General features: G+C 67.0%; 2 protein-coding genes across 3 annotated transcripts; one reads left to right on the plus strand and one right to left on the minus strand.

Annotated features, from left to right (window-relative positions):
- Window positions 1-1512: 1512 nt before the first annotated feature.
- On the plus strand, window positions 1513-10463 carry PLEKHH3 (pleckstrin homology, MyTH4 and FERM domain containing H3). Of its 2 annotated transcripts, none has more exons than XM_056362522.1 (13): window positions 1513-1801; window positions 4074-4129; window positions 4830-4918; window positions 5123-5317; window positions 5518-5675; window positions 5830-5953; window positions 6110-6407; window positions 6515-6722; window positions 6962-7089; window positions 7214-7334; window positions 8893-9342; window positions 9417-9608; window positions 9696-10463. In XM_056362522.1, the coding sequence occupies exons 1-13, from the start codon at window positions 1652-1654 to the stop codon at window positions 9876-9878; spliced, it is 2352 nt and encodes a 783-aa protein (XP_056218497.1). In that variant the 5' UTR covers window positions 1513-1651; the 3' UTR covers window positions 9879-10463. The 2 variants fall into 2 exon arrangements, with proteins under 2 accessions (XP_056218497.1, XP_056218496.1); XM_056362521.1 differs by having other exon boundaries at window positions 1514-1801; window positions 6962-7098.
- A 1065-nt stretch (window positions 10464-11528) lies between these two features.
- Window positions 11529-19556, minus strand: TUBG1 (tubulin gamma 1). Its single transcript, XM_056362346.1, has 11 exons — window positions 19399-19556; window positions 19064-19176; window positions 18252-18419; window positions 17923-17991; window positions 16621-16700; window positions 15893-16019; window positions 15029-15115; window positions 14637-14786; window positions 13157-13309; window positions 12682-12843; window positions 11529-12242 (listed from the first exon to the last, which is right to left on the minus strand). Exons 1-11 carry the CDS (start codon window positions 19550-19552, stop codon window positions 12045-12047), a joined length of 1461 nt encoding a protein of 486 aa, XP_056218321.1. The 5' UTR covers window positions 19553-19556; the 3' UTR covers window positions 11529-12044.
- Window positions 19557-19641: the final 85 nt, after the last annotated feature.

Here is a 19641-nt window from a genome sequence, read left to right on the forward strand (position 1 = left end):
CAGCACATCCCAGCCCCGTGGCTCCCACCGCCTGCGGGGCCAGGGTGCTGCGGCTGGGGCTGGCACAGCCCGGGTGCCCTCGTCCCGCAGGGCTGGCACCACGCCGAGCGGCACAGGGCCAGTGCCAGCAACGCCTGGGGCCACCTGGCAGCCCCGACCAGCCGGGCTGCAGCACTCCGGGGCATCGGGAGGGTGACGGGCCCCATCTGTGCTGCAGCCTTTCGCAGGGTCTCCGCAGCGGAGCTGGGCATGCAGGGAAGCACCTCCCGGTCCTGCTGGGGCTGGAGGCTGTTCCTGCCCGCCCGCAGGCTCCCGCGCGGGATTACCCTGTGCTCCGACTGGGAGAAGCCATCCCAGCCCCTTCACCTACTGCTGGGCCTGAAAGTGGTTACCGCTGACTCAGCAGCCGCAGAGCCTCGGTGATGGGCCCCTGGCCCCCGCAGCCCTCTGCTGACCCTGCTCCGGATTCAGGCAGCACCTGGCGCAGCAGCGCGGCTGCCCCCGCTCCCGGCCCAGCCTGCAGCCTCTGGCAGCCCTGCTCCCTTCCCACGCCAGCCCCACGGCACTGCTGGCATCGGCCCCACAGCCGTGCCCATTGCTGCCCCACTGCCATGCTGCCATCTCCCCGCATCGCCCAGCCCTGAGCTGGCTCTGTCCCTTGCACGGCCGGTGGGCTCTGCCCCGGTGCCTGGTGCTGCGGCAGCCCCAGGCTGGGGGCTCAGGCCCGGTGCTGGCTGTGTGGGAGGAGAGCTGGCAGCCCGCACCGCCGGCCCGCGCATCCCAGCACCACAGGCTCCCAGAGGCGGTGTTGACCCAACAGCTGTAGCGAAGCCAGAGCTCTGCCTGATGTGGTTTAACCCCTGCTGGGGCTCCAGCAGCGGGGCCAGGACCCGGCCGCTGCCACAGCACCCATGGCACCAGAGTGCCGCAGCCCCGCTGCCACTCGGCAGGGCCCTGGGCTAGGCTGAGCCTCGATGCTTCACCATGGCACAGGGTGTGACCCCACCGCCAGCCCCCGCCACCGGCTCCTCTCGAGGGAAGGTGCCACGGGGCCGGCGGGACAAAGCACGGTGCCCTCCCGCCCGCACCAGCCACCCGTGGGGCTGCCCACCGGCACCGCACCGGGTTGAGCCGCCTTCCCGGGACGGGTGTTGGTGCTGCGGTGGGGCCGGGGCAGCACATGGTGCCGGTGCCGTGGGGCAGCTCAACGCCGCGGCCCGTGAAGCCCCGGGGTGCCGGGACTGGCGCGGTCTCCTTGGCGCAGGGCCAGTGCCCGGTGCCGGTGCCGGCTGCAAGGTGGTGCCCGGTGCACCGTACCGGCGGTAGTACCGGGAGCCCCGGCCCCGCCGCCGCAGCCCGGCCGTGCGCACCCCCGGAGCTCCCCCCGTCCAGCGCGCGCCCCCGCCCGGCAGATGACGCAAGCGGCGGCCCCGCCGCCCCGGCCGCGCTGGCTCCGCCCCGGGCCGCGCGCGGCGATTGGCGGGGGCCGGTGACGCGCCCGGTCAGGCCCGCCCGGGGCGGCGGCGACGGCGGCGGGGCCGGTCCCGGCGGCGGCGGCGGCGGCGGCGGCCGGTGCGCGGCGCGGGCGGGCGGCGGGCCGGTCCCGTCGCGTCCCGGTGCCGTCGCGTCCCGTCCCGGTGGCGGCGGGACGATGCCGTTCCCGGGCGGGCTGTGGTGGCTGCTGTGCTGCCGGCAGGGCTTCACGCTGCTGCGGCGGGACTACGGCGAGGCGGACCGGGAGGCGGACGGCGAGGCCGAGGAGGAGGAGGCGTCCTTCGAGCTGCGCGCCCAGGGAGACCAGGTGGGCCGGCACCGGGACGGGCACCGGGACGGGCACCGGGGCCGCGGCGGGACCGGCGGTGCGCGGCTCCTCCCGCCCGGGGCGCACGGCTCTGCCCGGCCCGGTCCCCGCCGCCCCAGCGAGCGCGGCCGCCGCCAACCTGGGCACATCTCCGCCGGTCCCGCCGCCCGGGCTGCCCTCGGTGGGGGCGCGGGGCGGGGGGGTCGGCTCACGGGGTTCGAGGGAGCCGCTGCCCCAGGGCAGGCACTGGGGGTCCCGGAGCGCACCGGGGCAGAGCCGGGGCTGCAGGGCTGGATCCCGGCACGGGGCTCTGGCTGGTGCTGCAGCGGCGGGATGCGGGCGCCCGTCGGGGGTCGGGGCGCAGGCGAAGCCGGGGCGCTGCCAGGCCGGTGGGCCGCGGTGCTGTGCTGCCCGCACCGTCCTGCCCCTGCCTGCTCCTCGGGGCAGAGCCCGCCGGGCTGCCAGCACCCGTGCCCACTGCGGCCGTGCCTGCCCTGTGCTGCTGCCGAGGTCAGGGTGGCCAGGGTGCTGGGGGTCCCCACGGGACAGGTCCCCACGGGACGGGTCCCCGCGGGATGGGATCCTCGGGCCCGGCTGTGTCTGTGCACAGACCTGCCGGAGCAAGCCGGGGCTGTTCCCAGCACGCAGCGCCCCGGGAGCACGTGCCGTCTGCGGGGAGCAGGCCTGGATCTCCCCGCTCCGGCTGCTTCCTCTGTTTAGGGAAGCGGAGCAGCGGAAACCGGCGCTTCCTCCGGCTGGGCTGCGTGGGGGCTGGCTGATAACATGGGGTGACGGGGGGAGCCCCGGCTCCCAGGGGTTCCTCCTGTCTGTCGCTGCTGCCTCCCGCGGCCGCGGGGTGCAGCCCTGCCTGGAAAGGACGTGGGGAGCGGTGACAGCCCAGTCCCGCTTGCTGCAACCCCTCTCCCCCAGCCCACTGTGGGGTCTGTGGCACGGCTTTGCCACCGCTGGGCTGGGCTGGCTGCGCAGGCCTGGGGGCAGCCCTGAGCCCCCCGCACCGGCTGTACCCTGGCAGCGGGTCCCCTTCCCCAGCGGTGCCAGCCCTGCGGGGTGGCGGGCAGCGGGCACAGCAGCAGGGCTGGAGCTGGGCCCTCTGGGTGCCTGGTGGCAGTGCCAAGGGCATGGCAATGGCAGGAGCCATCTTTGGGCTTCCTGCATCCCATGGGCTGCGCTGGCTCCGGAGGTCTGGGCTGGCGTGGGCGGCTGTGACGCCAGCTCCCCAGGGAGCCCTTGGCTGCGGCCGGGGATCCTCGGAAACCCACAGCTCCGGCCGCCCCTTCCTCGGAGCGTGGGAGCAGCCACTCCAGCCGTGCCGCCGCGACTCCTCTCTGTTTATTTATATCCATGAGAAGGAGCCGGCCACCACCACCACCTCCTCCTCCCGCAGATGAGGAGCCGGGCACCATCTCCGTGCCTGCAGCCGTGCAGGAGCGTGCGGAGCCCTCCCTGGCAGTGGGACAGTCGCTGGAGGAGCTGGCCCCGTGCACAGGCGCTGGTGCTGTGCGACAGGTGCCCTTAATGCCACGGGTCAGCAGCACCCGGTCTTGCCCTGCAGCTCAGCCATACCTGCAGCGGCTCCCCCCTCCCCGCCACTATTTTTAGCAGCCGTCTCTTTTTCTTGGCGTTTCGTGGCGCGCTCCGGCCTGTCGTGCCTCCGGCTGCCCCGTCGGGCTGCAGCTGGCAGGAGTGCCCGTGCATCTCCCAGCACAGCATCCACTGGTGCTGCCGCATCCCCGCACCCCTGCTGGGGCACCCTGCCTGCTCCGGTGCCTGCCCGTGCCTGGGCTCTGCCTCGTGCTCCGGCACGTGTGACGGGGTCATCACGTGAGCGGCACCGTCCACGTCAAGTTGTGCTGCACAAGGAGGAACCGGCCCCTGGTCCCACTGTGGAGCCAGGGACTTCCCTGTGCCGCGTCCCACCGCCGCGGGCAGGAAGTCAGCAGCCCCATCACAATGGGACTTTGTGCCGTAAGCGTATTACTCAGCACTGACCTTGTGCAATTCTGCACGGTATTCAGCCTGCCAGGGCAGCCGAGGACACGCAGCCAGCACGCCCGCCGGCTGCCCCCGCGCCCCCAGGGTGCCCCAGCTGCATCCCCGACTCCCCTGGGGGCACTGGGGCTCCCTGCTCTGCGGCAGCAGGATGCGAGCCAGTCCCTCTGGGCCCAGAGCTGGGCTGGCAAGCAGTCAGTGGGGGGATATTTGGGGGTGCCAGGTGGTGACCATGAGGTTGAGACGTCTCCTTCCTCCCCAGGGGTCCCTGGAGGTGAGCCTAAGCCAGCCCACCCGCAGCAGCAGTGGCTCGGAGCGGTGAGTGACCCCCTGCCTCCAGCACGCCGGGCATCCCGTCACCTCCCTCGTGTGGTGCTGTAGGAGCGGGGGACCTGGCGTGCCGTGGGAGGGTGTGCTGGTACCAATGTGCACTGCACTGTCCTGCCCATGGGGACAACACCACGCTGTGCCAGTCTATCAGCTAGAGCAGAGGACAGCAGAGCCGGGACTGCCGTGCTCCATCCCCATCCCTGGTGCATCCTCGGGCACGTCTCCATTTCTCTGCCATGCCAGATGGCTTGGCTGCCGCGGGCTTAGCCAATGGAGGCCACGCGTGGCTCCTCCTGCGCTTGGAGGCTCCGCTGGGCTGGAGGCTCTGCTGGGCCACGTCCACTGGTGGAGGCTGTGCCCTGGGGTGGCATGTGCCCAGGGAGATGGGATGCCGGGGCACAGGGGCCTGCTCCTGTTCACTCCCCGTCCTCCCAGTGCCGACGCCGCTGCCAACATTCCTTCCTGGTTGTTCATTTTCCGAATTCCTTGGCAGGGCCGTGACTGCAAACAGCTTATTTTTAGCCAGGGTCATCTGCACCCGATGGCTCTGCTGCGTTCCCACCACGGGGTTGCGGGGTGCCCAGAGCCCCTCGGGACTTGGCTCACCCCAGGCCCTGGGCTGGCTCCCTGCCTGGGGGCCGTGGGAGGCACCCGTGGGCACCTGGGCTCAGCCCCGTGTTGTCCCCAGGTCCCTGCTTGTCGCGGAGGAGATGCGCAGCCTCATCATTGAGAAGGGGCCCGGGCCAGTGGAGGATGACCCCGACGCTCTTGTGAAAGGTGGGCACAGCCGAGCTGCGGCACAGGGGCCTCTGCCTCCGGGGTAGTCGGGGCTGGCAGGATCGTGCCCCAGCTGTGGCCGGATCCTGTCCCAGAGGGACAGGGAGCACCAGCTGGGCTGGTGCCAGGAAGACCCTGCCCTGTGCCGGGGAACCGGTGGGACAGATGGTGTTGACGGCAGAGGCTGAGGGTTCCCCTTCCCAGGCTGGCTGCAGCGGGAGGTGCGGGGCGGCATGAAGACCCCCTGGATCCGGCCTCGGAAATACTGGTTTGTGCTGACGCCCGACTCCTTGGACTACTACAGCAGCAACGAGAAGGGGGCCCGGCGGCTGGGCTCCCTCGTGCTCACCAGCCTCTGCTCCGTGCTCTGGCCAGACAAGCAGACCTACAAGGAGACGGGTAAGGTGCCCGTGCCCGTCGGTTGGGCTGCGCCTTCGCAGCCCCTCATGCCCCGCATCGCTCTCCCAGCCCTGGCAGCCTCCATTGCCCAGAGGAGAGGCAGCGCTGAGCCCCGGGGCATCGAGCCGGCCCGGCTGGGGCAGGGGACCCTGGGGTGAGGGTGCTGGTGTGCAGCGGGTGAGCTGTTGTGTCCCTCGCAGGCTACTGGAGTGTGACGGTGTTCGGGAGGAAGCATTGCTACCGCCTGTACACGGAGCACCTGAACGAGGCCGTGCACTGGGTGTGCGCGGTGCGGAAGGTCATTGACAGCAAAGCACCCGTCCAGACGCCCACCCAGCTGCTCATGCGCGACGTCGAGGTGAGCCGGTGGCATGGAGCTGCCCGCGCCTGCAGCTGTCGGCAGGGCTGGGATGGACAGCCAGGGTCTCGCATGCCCTGGGGTGGTGGGTGCCCATGCTAGGCGCTCGGTGGGCAGCTCGTCTGCAGCTGCTGCCATTGCCTTACCCTCCCAGGAGCACTGCGGCAGCCCCGAGGTCCTGGAGCAGATCTACCGCTGCAACCCCATCTTGCGCTACACCAGCAGCCCCCTCTACGCTCCCCTGCTGCCCTTCCCCTATGGCAGCCTGGACCAAAGCGGTGAGCACAGAGCCGGCTCCCATGCCCCGGGCTGGCAGGAGCGATGGTCCCGTGCCCTCTCTGGCCCTGGGTGCGGGTACTGGTGCCTGGGTGCTGGTGGGGCAGGGCCTGGGGAAGCCCGTGGGGCTGTTAACCTCCCCCCATCCCCTCCCCCAGCCCCCAGCCCCCGCAGCTACACCACGCTGCGTGATGAGGCCGTGAAGCTCTTCAACTCGCTGCAGCAGCTGGAGTCGGAGCGGGACCCGGTGCCGCTGATGCAGGGCGTCCTGCAGACCTGCCTGGACCTGCCGCCGCTGGTGGACGAGATCTACTGCCAGCTGGTGAAGCAGACCACGGAGCCGCCGGCGCCGGGCGGGCAGGGTGACCTGCACTACTGGCAGCTGCTCACCTGCATGAGCTGCACCTTCCTGCCCTCCCTGCCCGTCCTGCGCTTCCTGCACTTCCACCTGGACAGGCGAGTGCCTGCGGAGCTGCCGGGTGCCAGCTGCGGGCAGGAGCTTGCCGGGTGCCGGGGCCCCCATTGGTTTGGTGCCACTGTGACCCCCCTGGCATCTCTTGCAGGACAGAAAGCCGGTTCCCTGGCTCGGAGATGGCCAAGTACGCCTGCTTCATCCGGGAGGCGCTGGGGAAGACGAAGGGGCGGGAATGTGTGCCCTCCCTGGAGGAGATCCTGGTGCTAATGCAGCGGCAGGAGATGATCTGCACCGTGCACTGCCCGGGGGCACCCGCCTGCAGCGTGGCCATCAGCTCCCACACCACGGCCGAGGAGGTGAGGGGCCGCGTCCGCACCGGGCAGGGGGCTTGGGACATGTCGGCACGCAGGGCTGGGTGGGCAGCATGCCATGGGAGGTGAGGGGCTCCTGTGGGTCTCTCCCAGCTGGGCTGCGATGGAGAGGGGCTGGGGGCCACCTGCCTTTGCCCACCGTGACCCGTCTGTGTCCCTTTGCAGCCCTGAGTGCCGCAGCCAGGGACGTGCAGTCACCGTTGGTTGCCTTTGTCTCGCCCCAGGTGGCCCAGGAGCTGGTGTCACGCCTGGGGCTGTCCCAGAGCCCCAACCTCTTCGCACTCTACGAGCAGTCCCGGCGGCGGGAGCAGCCCGTGGGCAGCACCACGCTGCTGGCTGACGTCCTCACCAGGTTTGAAAAGTAAATGTCCCACTCTTCTGCCTACGGGGGAGCGGGGCGGGGGGGCCACGGGTGGGAGGGGACGGTGTGGGGGTGCCTGCCCCCACGCTGATGGGGTCGGCACCTTCTGCCACAGCCTGGCCGGGGAGGAGCGGGAGCAGGACCCGCCGTGCCGGCTCTGCTTCAAGCACTACGGCTTCCTGGACACGGACAGCGTGCCGCGCGACAGCCTGGAGTTCGCCCTCCTCTTTGAGCAGGTGAGAGCCATGCCAGGGTGGCCGTGCCAGGGCTGCTGTGCCATGCTGTGCCATACTGGGGTGGTCATGCCATGCTGGGGCAGCCGTGCTGTGCCCTGCCCAGGGTGGCCATGCTGTGCTGTGCTGGGGTGGCCATCCCAGACCTGCTGTGCCATGCTGTGCCATACTGGGGTGGCCATGCCATGCTGGGGTGGCCATGCCAGAGCAGCTGTGCCATGCCAGGGCAGCCATGCTGGGGTGGCCATGCTGTGCCATGCTGGGGTGGCCATCCCAGGGCTGCTGTGCCGTGCCGTGCCGTGCTGGGTGGCCATGCCAGAGCAGCTGTGCCATGCCAGGGCAGCCATGCCATGCCATGCTGGGACAGCTGTGCTGGGCCCTGCCCAGGGTGGCCATGCTGTGCCATGCTGGGGTGGCCATCCCAGGGCTGTTGTGCCATGCTGTGTCGTACTGGGGCAGCCATGCCATGCTGGGGTGGCCATGCCAGAGCAGCTGTGCCATGCCATGCCATACTGGGGTGGCCATGCCATGCTGGGGTGGCTGTGCTGTGCCATGCTGGGGTGGCCATCCCAGGGCTGTTGTGCCATGCTGTGTCGTACTGGGGCAGCCATGCCATGCTGGGGTGGCCATGCCAGAGCAGCTGTGCCATGCCAGGGCAGCCATGCTGGGGTGGCTATGCTGTGCCATGCTGGGGTGGCCATCCCAGGGCTGCTGTGCCATGCCATGCCATACTGGGGTGGCCATGCCATGCTGGGGTGGCTGTGCTGTGCCATGCTGGGGTGGCCATCCCAGGGCTGTTGTGCCATGCTATGTTGTACTGGGGCAGCCATGCCATGCTGGGGTGGCCATGCCAGAGCAGCTGTGCCATGCCAGGGCAGCCATGCTGGGGTGGCCATGCTGTGCCATGCTGGGGTGGCCATCCCAGGGCTGTTGTGCCATGCTATGTTGTACTGGGGCAGCCATGCCATGCTGGGGTGGCCATGCCAGAGCAGCTGTGCCATGCCAGGGCAGCCATGCTGGGGTGGCTATGCTGTGCCATGCTGGGGTGGCCATCCCAGGGCTGCTGTGCCATGCCATGCCATACTGGGGTGGCCATGCCATGCTGGGGTGGCTGTGCTGTGCCATGCTGGGGTGGCCATCCCAGGGCTGTTGTGCCATGCTATGTTGTACTGGGGCAGCCATGCCATGCTGGGGTGGCCATGCCAGAGCAGCTGTGCCATGCCAGGGCAGCCATGCTGGGGTGGCTATGCTGTGCCATGCTGGGGTGGCCATCCCAGGGCTGCTGTGCCGTGCCATGCTGTGCTGGGTGGCCATCCCAGGGCTGCTGTGCCGTGCCGTGCTGTGCTGGGTGGCCATGCTGGGGTGGCCGTGCTGTGCCATGCTGGGGTGGCCATCCCAGGGCTGCTGTGCCGTGCCGTACCGTGCTGGGTGGCCGTCCCAGGGCTGCTGTGCCGTGCCGTGCCGTGCTGGGTGGCCATGCTGGGGTGGCCGTGCTGTGCCCTGCCCGCGGTGGCCATGCCATGGTGGCCATGCTGTGCCAGCTCACGCTGCCTTCCTGCAGGCGCACGAGATGGTGCTGCGGGGCTACGTGCCCACATCTGAGGAGACGCTGCAGACGCTGGCGGCGCTTCGCCTGCAGAGCCTCAACAGCGACTTTTCCACCCACGCCCCCTTCCCGCGCCTGGAGGAGCTCTTCCCACCCCACGTGCTGCACGCCCGCCTGCCAGCCCCCCGCCGCCGGCCCTCCACCAAGTGCCGGGGGGCCCGGCTGCGCGCGGGGCTGCTGGCTGGCGGACTCTGGGGGCAAGCGCTGGCCAAGCAGCGAGCGGAGCGGGACCAGCGCCTGCGGGGCCGCCTGCGGGAGGAAGGGGCCAGCACCATGGCCGCCATCGTGGAGAAGTGGAAACTGCTGCAGGGCATGGGCCGGCCCGAGGCCATGGCCGCCTACGTGGCGCTGGTGCGGGAGTGGCCAGGCTTTGGCTCCACGCTCTTCGATGTCGACCTGCGCGCGGTGAGGCCCCAGTGGGGCGCGGGGACGGGGGGGGGCCCTGGCAGTGGGTGGACCTGACCCCCGTCTCCCCGCAGAGCCCGGTGGGGGCCGGGCCGCAGCGGCTGTGGCTGGGCATCGGGGCCAAGGCTGTCTCGCTCTACAAGCCGGGGGAGCCCGAGCCGTTGGACAGCTTCTGCTACGGCCGCATCTCCTCCTTCGGCGCCTCCGACAGCAGCACCTTCCGCCTCTCCGTGGAGGACCGAGACCTGCTCTTCGAGACCTCCCAGGTAAGAGGCAGCCAGCCCTCCGTTCTCCCCTCCCCGGGGGCCGCAGGGTGCTGTGTGCTGCCCCGCCGTGTCGCCTCTGCCCCACAGGTGGACGAGATCGCCCAGCTCCTCAACACGTACCTCGCCTCCGCGGGCGCCCGACAGCCGCTCCGGCCCCCGGAGCCGGCCCCCAGCCCCCCCACCTCGGACCCCCCCACGCTGCCCCAGGGTCTGTGCCCCCCAGCCGTGCCCTGGCAGCACCGGCCACCGGTGGGCTCCTTGGGCAGCTAGCCCGGTGGCTGGCACGGCCACGCAGGTGCTCCTGACGGCCGGCGCGGGGAGGGCGGCGGGTCTGTGCTGGCCCCCGGCTGCTCCTTGGAGCAGGGCGATGGGGTTCGTGCTCCCCACGCCGCCGTTGCTTTTCTAGTTATTTCCTTAATTTATTTTGAGACGCCCGCACCCCCCACGTCTCCCAGCACTTTCCCTGGAGGGCAGCGGGGCCGCCGTGCCACGGTCCCTGGTGATGCCCCCAGGCCTGTCCCCGTCCCCTGCTCCCCTGTACCCCAGTGCCTTCGCCTCCAGCACTGGTGCTGCCTGGCAGCTCTGCCCGTGCCCCGGCTCTGGCCACCCTTGGCAGAGGGAGCCGGGCGGCGGTGCTGTGCCATCATCCGTCCGTCCGCTGAGCCCACCCCTCCTGGAAAGCTGCGGGCGGCTTTTGGCCGAGCCACTTCGGGGACCAGTGGGCTCCCAGTGGCTGAGCCCTGCTGCTTTGCGGTGGCCCTGTGGCAGGGCTCGTGGTGCAGGGGTGGCCGGTGGGGTGGCAGCTGGTACGGCTGGGGCTCAGCCCCTCAGTGTTGCCTCTGTAAAGTTTGTGTCGGTTCTGTCTTGGGGGGGGTGGGCGGGGGGTGGGGGCGGGGGTGTTTGTTTTTCTAAATAAATGCACAAAGGAAAAACTGGGCCTCCTGTCCCCGAGCTGAGGCTGGCAGTGGGAGGCTGGGACGGTGTGATCCCTGGGGCAGCGAGTGCAGCGGGGCCTGGGACAGGCAGCGGGACAGGGAGGAACAGCACAGCGTGTCCTTGGGGGCAGGGACCGCCGTCCCTTCGGCCCTTCGGCCAGCGCCAGCAGCCGGGCTGCTCGCTGCACCCTTTGGCATTTCATCAACAGCGCGGGCAGCTCGGCGGCCGGCTCCCCGGCACCCCCTGGCACTGGCCGCCCCGGGCGGGGGGAACTGCCCCAGCAGCGGGTGCCTCTGCGGGGCTGGTGCCAAAGAGGGCGTGGGAGCTCGGCGCGGCCATGGCGGGCGGTATTTTTAGCCTGTTGCTCTGTGCCACAGGGTCAGAGGAAAAGGCTAATTCTCACCTTGGGCTCCCTGGGCTTGGGCTGGTGCCAGTGCTGCCCCACGTCCCCGTCCCTTGCAGCCTGACTTATCATGGGGCAGGACCAGAGCTTCTGCGTCCGTCCGTCCCCAAGCCCCCATCCTTACTGGTGCTGGCGTGACACCATCCTCTCCCTCGGGCCCAGCGTGGCACAGGCACCCCCAGCCCCTCGGGAGCCCCCCTCCTGCGCAGCACCTCACCCCTGTGAAACAGCGATGCGGGCACCACATGCTTTGCGGGCAGGGCTGGCAGGGTGGTGCCGGCTCGGGTCCCTGGTCAGCCGTGCCGGCAAGTCCTTCCAGTATTTCTGGCTCTGCCGAAGCAGGCGCCCAGCACCGCCCGGGGCCCAGACAGCACGCTGCCAGCTGGGGCAGGGCTGGCCCTGCGCACCACCGGGACGTGCAGGGGAGCAGCCCCGGTTCGGTGCTCCCGCCGAGCTGGGATGCTGCTGGGCCATGGCTGCGCAGCCAGGCTGACCACCTGGGCAAGGCGAGCACTGGCCCTGGCAGCATCTCCAGCTGCTTCCCTGCCTGGCAGCTCGCTCCAGGAGCCGTGCAGGCAGCGTCAGTGCAGGAACAGCCTTTATTAAAGCAAAATAACCTACAAAAATATAGATAACATCCTGTGCCCCAGGCCTGATCTGGCAAAGGAGGAACAAGGCTCCTGCCCAGGGCGAGGACTAGCTCAGCCACACAGAGCCTTTGGCCACCGGGGTCGGCACCCAACTCTTCAGGCCAGGCCTGTTCCAAGCCCCCGGGTTCGCTCTCATCCTCCTCCGAGCGAGCGTTGCTCCCACGGGCGGAGGTTCCCTACCAGCACAGCGTGCAGCTGCCCCAGTCCCGTCCTGGGCCAGGGCACGTGGTGGAGCGGAGGCTGCCCCCCGCCAAGGGTCTTCAGGGGCCATGCTGCTCCCTGCAGAGCCGCTCCCGCTGAGGAGTGCAGCGTGTGTGTGCAGCTGGGGTGACGGCTCCACCGCGGCCGGGCAGCGCTGAGGGGTGCGAAACGTGGGCGCAGCAGAGACGAGCCCTGCCGGCGTGCGTGGAGGTGGCTGTGGGACCCTCCCACCCCCTGGCAGGGCACTCACTGCTCCTGCGTGCCCCAGGAGATGTAGTCGGGGCGCGTGGCCGCGTGGTACTCGTCGATGAGCTGCTGCACGATCTCCCGGGAGTTGTCCAGCTCATCGAAGTTGTCCTTGAAGATGTCCTCCTTGCGGAACTGCTCCAGGAAAGCCTCCCGTTTGCGCAGCTTGTCGTACTGCCGGCACGTCCGCTCAAACAGCTGGAGAGCAGTGCAGCGGTCAGATGGGACAGAGCTCCCTGGGGGTCCCGTGGGGTGGGGGGTGGGGGGCCGACCCCTCAGGCTGCTGCCTCGGAGGAGGCAGGCAGCCTGCCCCAGCCTGGCAGCGTGGTAGCTGCTACCCTGCACCCAGCCAGCACTCGGGATCAGCTCATGCTTCCGAGGCTGCCTTTGGCCTGGGAGAAAGGAGTCCCGCTGCAGCCTGACGCTGGGAAAAGGGCACCAGGGGTGCAGCAGGACCAGCAGGACCCCAGACCAGAGCCGAGCCCTGCTGTGCCCCGGAGCCGGGAGCTGCCCACCCTCCTGTCTGCAGGGCCCTCCGTGGCTTGGCGCCAGCCCCACAGAAGATCCATTTACAACTGAAAGGACACCAGCACTGCAGCCGTGGGGTCCCAGTGCTGTGTAGAGGGAAGGCACTCACCGAGGAGATGTTGGTGTGGTTTGCCATCATGAGGCCGCTGACACGGTGTGCGGACGGCAGGTACGGGGACTTGCGGGACAAAGCCACCTGGATGCTGGCAGGACCCCAGGGGATGAAGTTGGCCAGTTTCCTCTCCCGGATCCGCTGCAGACTCTTGTGAACCTGGCGGGGTGAGAACAGCAAGGGACAGCAGGGTGATGGGCAAAGCGGCCTGGTCCGTGCAGAGCCAGGAGCTGCTCCACGCAGGAAATACAGCCCCAGGAAGGCGGATTTTAGCAAACGGCCGGCAGGGAGGCTCCTCGTGGCAAGGGACTAGTGGCTTTTCCACGCGGCCACACAGAAGCAATTCGGGAGGCAGTTCTCAGGCACCCCTCAGTCTCACCCCAGGATCCCCACACAGGAAGACAGTGACCGTGCCCTTCCCTGTCAGGCCATGCCATTGCCATCAGCATCTGAAACAGCCGTGGGAGCTCACCTGCGTGGGATCCACCTCCCCCTGGATGATGTTGAGGATGGCGATGTAGCAGTGGTTGGTCTGCCGGTCTCGTCCTGTGGACACCATCACGTTTTTAGGCTGCAGCAATCTTCTCATCACATCGAGGACTGTGGTTTTCCTCACGCTGGCCACCTGCAAATGCCAGCCAGGGGTCAGAGGGAGCAGGCGTGCTGCCCTCTTGCCCTCCCCGCTGCCCTGCACACACACACAGAAGCGGAGGGCAGCTGGACGGAGAAGCCCTTGCCCTGGGGATGGGGCCACATGCAAAGTCACATGCAGGGCAGGGAAATCCCAAAGTCACACAACAGGCACAGCCAGGCTGAGAACCGGAGCGTTGGCAGAGGCTCCAGCACATGGTGAGGGACGGTGAGCTGCCCCCTCCAGCAGCACAGCAGGGGCTGGGGGTGAAGCTCAGCTGACAGGGGACGTGTGTTGTCGCTGTCAAACTGCTGTCCTATTCCACTGCCAAGGCAAGGAGCAGGGCTGGAGGACAGGAGAGGGGCCGTTCCCTGCTGCACCCCCTCCCCACCTCGCCCTGCACTAAGCCCGTGGGCAAACTGGCCACTGCAGCCCCCGACTGCCATCGGGGGCTTTGCCCAGCTGCTGCCTGCCAAGGGGGCCAGAGCCAGGGCGGGCAGCCGGAGGAGTGCCTGCAGGCAGGATGGCTCGGCAGTGTGGCAGCCCTGCTCCAGGCACCGTCTGAGCTGCTGGCTGAGCCCTCCCCACACTCCTCCCTGGGAGGACAGATCACACGCTCGATACCCTTTTCAGAGCCAGCAGTTTTTCAGATTTGCTTCTCTGAGTAACATCCTGAGGAAATGCACACGGCGAGAGGAGAAGAGCAGCTGTTAGCTCCCAGCAGAACCGAGACGCGGCCAGCGCAGGTGAGTGCCCCTCCAAACACAACTGCCCTGTTCTCACCCGGGGGGTTGGGGGCACTGCGTGGGGATGAGCTGAAGACAAGCTGTGCTGTTCGATGCAGTTGAGGGGGGCAATCCCCTCCCAGAACACAGATCCAAGCCACAGGAAGGGGCTGATTGCCTGGAGCCCACGATCAGGCTCGGAATGACAATGATCAAGTGTTCTGACCCAAACGGTGCGGGCCAGTGGCCCACTGGGCTGGCAGGACGGGCAGGGCCGCTTTGCTGAGCTCCCTCTGATCATTTCTAAGGGTGGTTTTTGTCAGATCAGGCATTGTCGGCTCTCCCATAGCTGCCGCAGCCATTCTGATATATGCAGCAGGGAGCCCAGCACAAGCACAAGCGCCTGCTCAAGTCTGATTCATATCACACGTGGCTGTCACGCGGTGCAGGCACACGGGCCTGGGATGTGGAACACGCAATTACAGCTCACACCAAGACCGTGGGACTGACTGATGTTACCAGGTGAGCACGGCAGCTCCTCCTGCCCTCGGGGGAGGATGCCTGGCAGGCTGCTTTACCGGCTGGGGCTGCCTTACCGACTGGTCGGTGGTGAGTGGCGTGTAGCCGGTCATGAGGAAGTGCAGCCGGGGGGTGGGGATCAGTGAGGCGATCAGCCCGATCAGGTCGTTGTTCATGTACCCGGGATACCTGAGCGTGGTGGTGCTGGCAGACATGATGGTGGAGACCTGGGGGAGAGGATGGGGTCAGCATCTCTGTCAGCGCACTGTCCCACAGCACGTTCAACACCTGCTTCACCCAGCCAGGGCAGGGGAAGCCGGAGCACCCGCCCCGGGAAGGGCAGAGGACCCTCATTCACAGTTCCAGGCTGCCCACCACCGCGCCCAGCCCACAGAGCAGGCTCAGACCCAACGGAAGGCAGCGGGGAAGCCCCAACGCCACCTTCTCTAGAGCGAAGGACCCTTCTCACCAGCTGGTTGATCTGAGAGAACGACGGGTTCTGAATATGCAGCCGGTCTGTCGCGATCCGATTCAAGGCTGTGTTGTCCAGAACCACCTGCAAGAGAAAAAGTGGCTTTGTGAAGAGGCAGCCTGAGGAAGGGCAGTCGTGGCCACGTGTCCCAGGGCACCGGCTCACCCAGCACCGGCCCCGGCACAGCCCTCCGCGGCAGGTGGCAGACACTTGAAACCACGAGCTGACTCATCTGTGGAGCGTAACTGACACTGTCAATGGAAGCTCTTCCCTCACATCTTGGCTGTGCTCCCCAGTGCTCTTGCAAAGAGCGCTGCCTCTGGGCCAGCACCTCGCAGCCACCTTCAGCCCCACCAGCTCTGGCGCAGCACCTCCTGGCCTGCCACACGCACAGATAAACTGGGAGGGACGGGCAGCGTCTCGGTTGGGACCTGACCGAAGGCCCCGGTGCGGGACGAAGATGCTGCCTGGCTGGGGCTCGCGGGCGCTGAAAGTGATGCTGGAATCGAGTTCAAGCAGAAGGCCACAGCACAGCTACACTGAGGAAGCACAGCCAGTCCTCGCTGTCACAAGAAGAATCTGCTGGATCCCAGAGGCAGAAATGCAAAGCCGGACACTTTAGCAGGGGTTAGGGCAGATTCCTTGTCCCTAGAGCCACTACATCAGCTCAGTCCTTCGGTATGGGGGTGTGCTCGCTACTGTGCTTGGGGCTTCGCAGGCACACGGCACGCTGCAGCGGCACCTGTTCCACACAGCTACAGCACTTGCCCCAGCAAAGGCTGTGGCTTTGAGCGGCTGGGGACAGGGCTGCCACCCAGGAGCTGGCTGCACTGCTGGCCCGACACGCAGCGGGACCCTTACCACGCAGTCAGCGTTCTGAGTCAGCCTCTTCAACGTCAGCAGAGAGTTGTACGGCTGCACGACAACATCACTCATCTCATCCTGGTTTGGGAAAACCGAGTAGGTCTCCACTAGCTTCTTGGGATACCTGGGTCAAAAGCACAGCCACCTCAAGGGTTAACACCACCAAGCCAGCACTCTCTCCTCCCACCAGCTCCCTTTGCAGTCTCCAGGGCTCAGGACAGCAGTGAGTCACCAGCGCTGCATGCCAGAGTCAGCTCCCAGGGAGGGAGAGAATTTGTCCCAGCAGTGCCTACCCCAGCAGTACGGGAGCAGGCTGCCAGACGGAGCTACAGGCGAGGCTGAGCCATCCGCAGGCTGATGAAGCAGCTGCCTGCAAGCCTTTTCGAGAGGCTGCAAGCTGGAACAGGCAGAGGTGGCAGCTCAGAGCCCACAGCTAGAGCCTCCCACCCTCCCCTACAGAGCCAGGGTGTCAGAAAGCATCTGCCTGATAAGAATGGCTGAGGGAAGGCAGAGTTTGGACAGCACAAGTCCACTTGCAGAGCCTCTGATGTCCCCAGGCATATCAGGAGCCATCCCTTGCCCAGGCAGCGTGCCAGGGATTGCACAAGGCAGTGTTTGGGTGGGGGCGGTGGCTCTGAGTCAGCTCTCCAGCTCCCGGCTTTGGCAGGGAGCCCAGGCTGGGCCAGACTCTACTGTGAGGGAAGGGGACAAGGCTGAATACTCACCTGTCATTCAGTCTCTCCAGAAGGTACGAGCCCAGCCCAGAGCCCGTTCCACCAGCAATGGAGTGGCAGAGCACAAACCCCTGGAAGGAAGCAGAATGCAGGCAGCTCAAGGTGCAGCTCAGCCCCAGGAGCTGGCAGAGCAAAGCCACCGGCGCCACCTCCAGCAGAGACCGGCCAGCCAGGGCGAGAACTCCCCCTGTGACAACTGAGGGCAGGGAGCAGAGGTGAGCCCTGGCTCCTCCAGACCACAGCGACAGCCACGTGCTCCTCAGGCCACTGCTGCCAGCACGGGTGGAATCCATGTCTCTGCACGCACCGCACTGCAACTTCTGCTCAGGAGCCTGCTGGATTCCTCCCACCCCAGAAAAGATTTCAGAATGGCTCCAATGTCACCTTCAGGGTGCAGTCGGTCATACCGAGCAGAGGTACACAGTCTCAGCCCTTTCCCCAGGTCCTCCATGCCATTCCCCTCCTTTTAGAGTGCCCGAGGCCAAACTCCCTCTGCCTGACTTCAGGGCAGCTCCCACCTGCTGCAGGTCCCACAACAGGCTCTTGGATCTTCTGCCAGCTTATTTTACGACATTTTCCCTTCCCCTGTTGCTATGTGACAGCCTGACACAAACACCAGGGAGCCCCTGTGTCTGTCTATGCACAAGAAATGGGTTTACACAGGCAGTGGCCAAGCTCCTGCCAGAGGCACACGGCAAAGCAACTGAAGAGCTGTCGGTACCCCTGGTGCCCCTCTAACCCAGCTGGAGGGAAAATGAAGCTGCAGCTGCCTGCACTCCTGTGGATTTCAAAGCACTCAGCAACTTTGGGTCTAAACACCTTCTTGCCGGCAGCCCGTGGCTCCCTCTTCTGCTGCAGGCAGAGGGGCAGCAGGTGCCTTGTCCCAGCACAGCCCTCCCTGGGGGACAAGCGGTGTTGTGTCCTGCTTCAGCTGACATGAGGGAAAGCCACGTGAGGGAGGTGGAACAGGGAAAGGAAAAAGCACCATAATGCCTGGAACTCTTCCTGCAGACTGTATCCTGCGGGATATGCCCAATGTAAGCAGTAATTGGGGCAGAAAAATGCCCCGCTGAGCAAACAGCAGGAGGGTTTCTAGGGAAGCCTGGCAGATGCAGTAGTGGTGGGGAAGACCTTTCCGTAGTTCCCATCTCTGCGTGTTCTCTACTCAGCACCAAGAAGCAAGTTGTGCAAGTCTGTATACACCAGAGAGCTGAGCTCGACCTTATAAAAGAGCAGCCTGGCTCAGAAAACACCAAGCAGGGCAACCATATCCAAATCCACGGATTTACTTACCTCCAAACTGTCGCTCCCATCAGCCTCTCTGTCTATTATATCAAAAATATCTTCGTGGATTTTTTCTCCCTGCAAGAGAGACCAGACCAGATTTTGTTCCTTTCCCACACAAAATGCAGAAGAGCTCCTCAAGCCTGGTGTGAAGCCAAGTCAGACCGACAGTGTGACCCTGCACTCAGGGTGTCACAGAAGGTCAGGCGTAAATCACTGCTGAATGACAAAGTATTCTTCAGAAACCACGGACTGAGCCTGACATAAGAAAGCCACGCTAAAGCCTCACGCCCAACAAGCTGACCCGTGTTGGCACCCAGGAGCACTAGAGCTGTTACCTGTGAAAAGCCGCTGGCCCAGTTGTTCCCAGCTCCCCCTCCGTGCTCAGACAGGTAGATGTTCTCTGGGTTGTACAGGTTGGCGTAAGGAGAGTTCAGGATGGAGTGGATAACTCGGGGCTCCAGGTCCAGCAGCACAGCTCGCGGGATGTAGTGCTCATCGTCTGCCTTTAACAGGGAGCAGGAAGGTCACGATGCAGTTGCAGCTCCCAACGGCTTCTTACTGCAAGAGGAACTGCAAGTGCGTGTGCCACCCCCTGGCCATGGGACAGCGCGGCACAGCCAGCGCCTGGCAGGGAAGAGGAGGAAGAGAAACGTGTTATGTACAGCTTGTCTGTAACACAGCATCTTTTCGAGCCCCACAGCATGTCCCGATGGCTGGCCAGGTGGAGGGGGGGTGGCTCGCCCCTAACGGGCTTGCACTCGCAGCGTTATGTAAGGTAGTATCTATGGCAGCCTCCGCCTCGCGTTCCTGCCTCCACAACACATCCATTTCCAGAAACTGGAGTGCAGGCAGGAGCCCTGGCAGCGTGCGGCTCGGCAGGAGCATGTGGCTGGGGCTGCCACTCAAACCAGCCTGGGGTCAGCGTCAGCCCACTGGTCCCTGACCCGGAGAGGGGGTTGCTGGAGCGGGCTGCAGCAGTCACAGACAGCCCTGCTGGCCTTCATCAGGGCACGGATCAACCCAGCGATGAGGGCAGGAACACCCTGAAGTGCAGCGTGCCTGATCTGTGTGCCAGGGGCTGAGGCAGGGACAGGGGCTGGAGCGGGGACAGGGGCTGGGGCGGGGGCTGGGCAGGGACGGTCAGTACCTGGTAGAAGAAGACGTCCTTGCGGTCGGTGCCCTCGGTGGCGAACTCCTCCACGATGCCCTCGGGGCTGATGCCGTGCTCGGCGCAGAGCTGCTTCCAGAACTCGAAGCCGACTGCGGGGGCCGCGGTCAGCGGGGCCAGGCCGGAGCAGAGCCCGGAGCATCCCGAGGCCGGCAGACCCCGCCCCCCTCCGTCAGACCACGCCCCCCCAATTAGACCCCCGCCCCCTCCAGCAGACCACGCCCCCGCCCCCCCCGCCCCCAGCATCCCGACCCCGCCCGGCGCGCGCTCCCCTGGCTCGTCCCCGTCGCCGCCGGCCCCGGGCGCGTACTCACTCTGGTTGCCGCACTGGCCCAGCTGCAAGGTGATGATCTCCCGCGGCATGGCGGCCGGAGCTCGGCTCGGCTCGGCTCGGCTCGACCCCGCTCTCCCGCCCGGCTCCCCGCTCCCCCGCTGCCTCTCCCGCCCGGCGCCAACGACACTGCGCATGCGCACCGCGCACTTCCGGGACGGCGCCGCTGGCCCCGCCCCTCGCGGCACCCTGGGCAACGCGCCTGCGCATCGGCAGCCGGCGGCGA

This window comes from Falco biarmicus, chromosome 17 (genome assembly GCF_023638135.1).
Source record: "Falco biarmicus isolate bFalBia1 chromosome 17, bFalBia1.pri, whole genome shotgun sequence".
In the NCBI taxonomy this organism is placed as follows: Eukaryota; Metazoa; Chordata; class Aves; order Falconiformes; family Falconidae; genus Falco; species Falco biarmicus.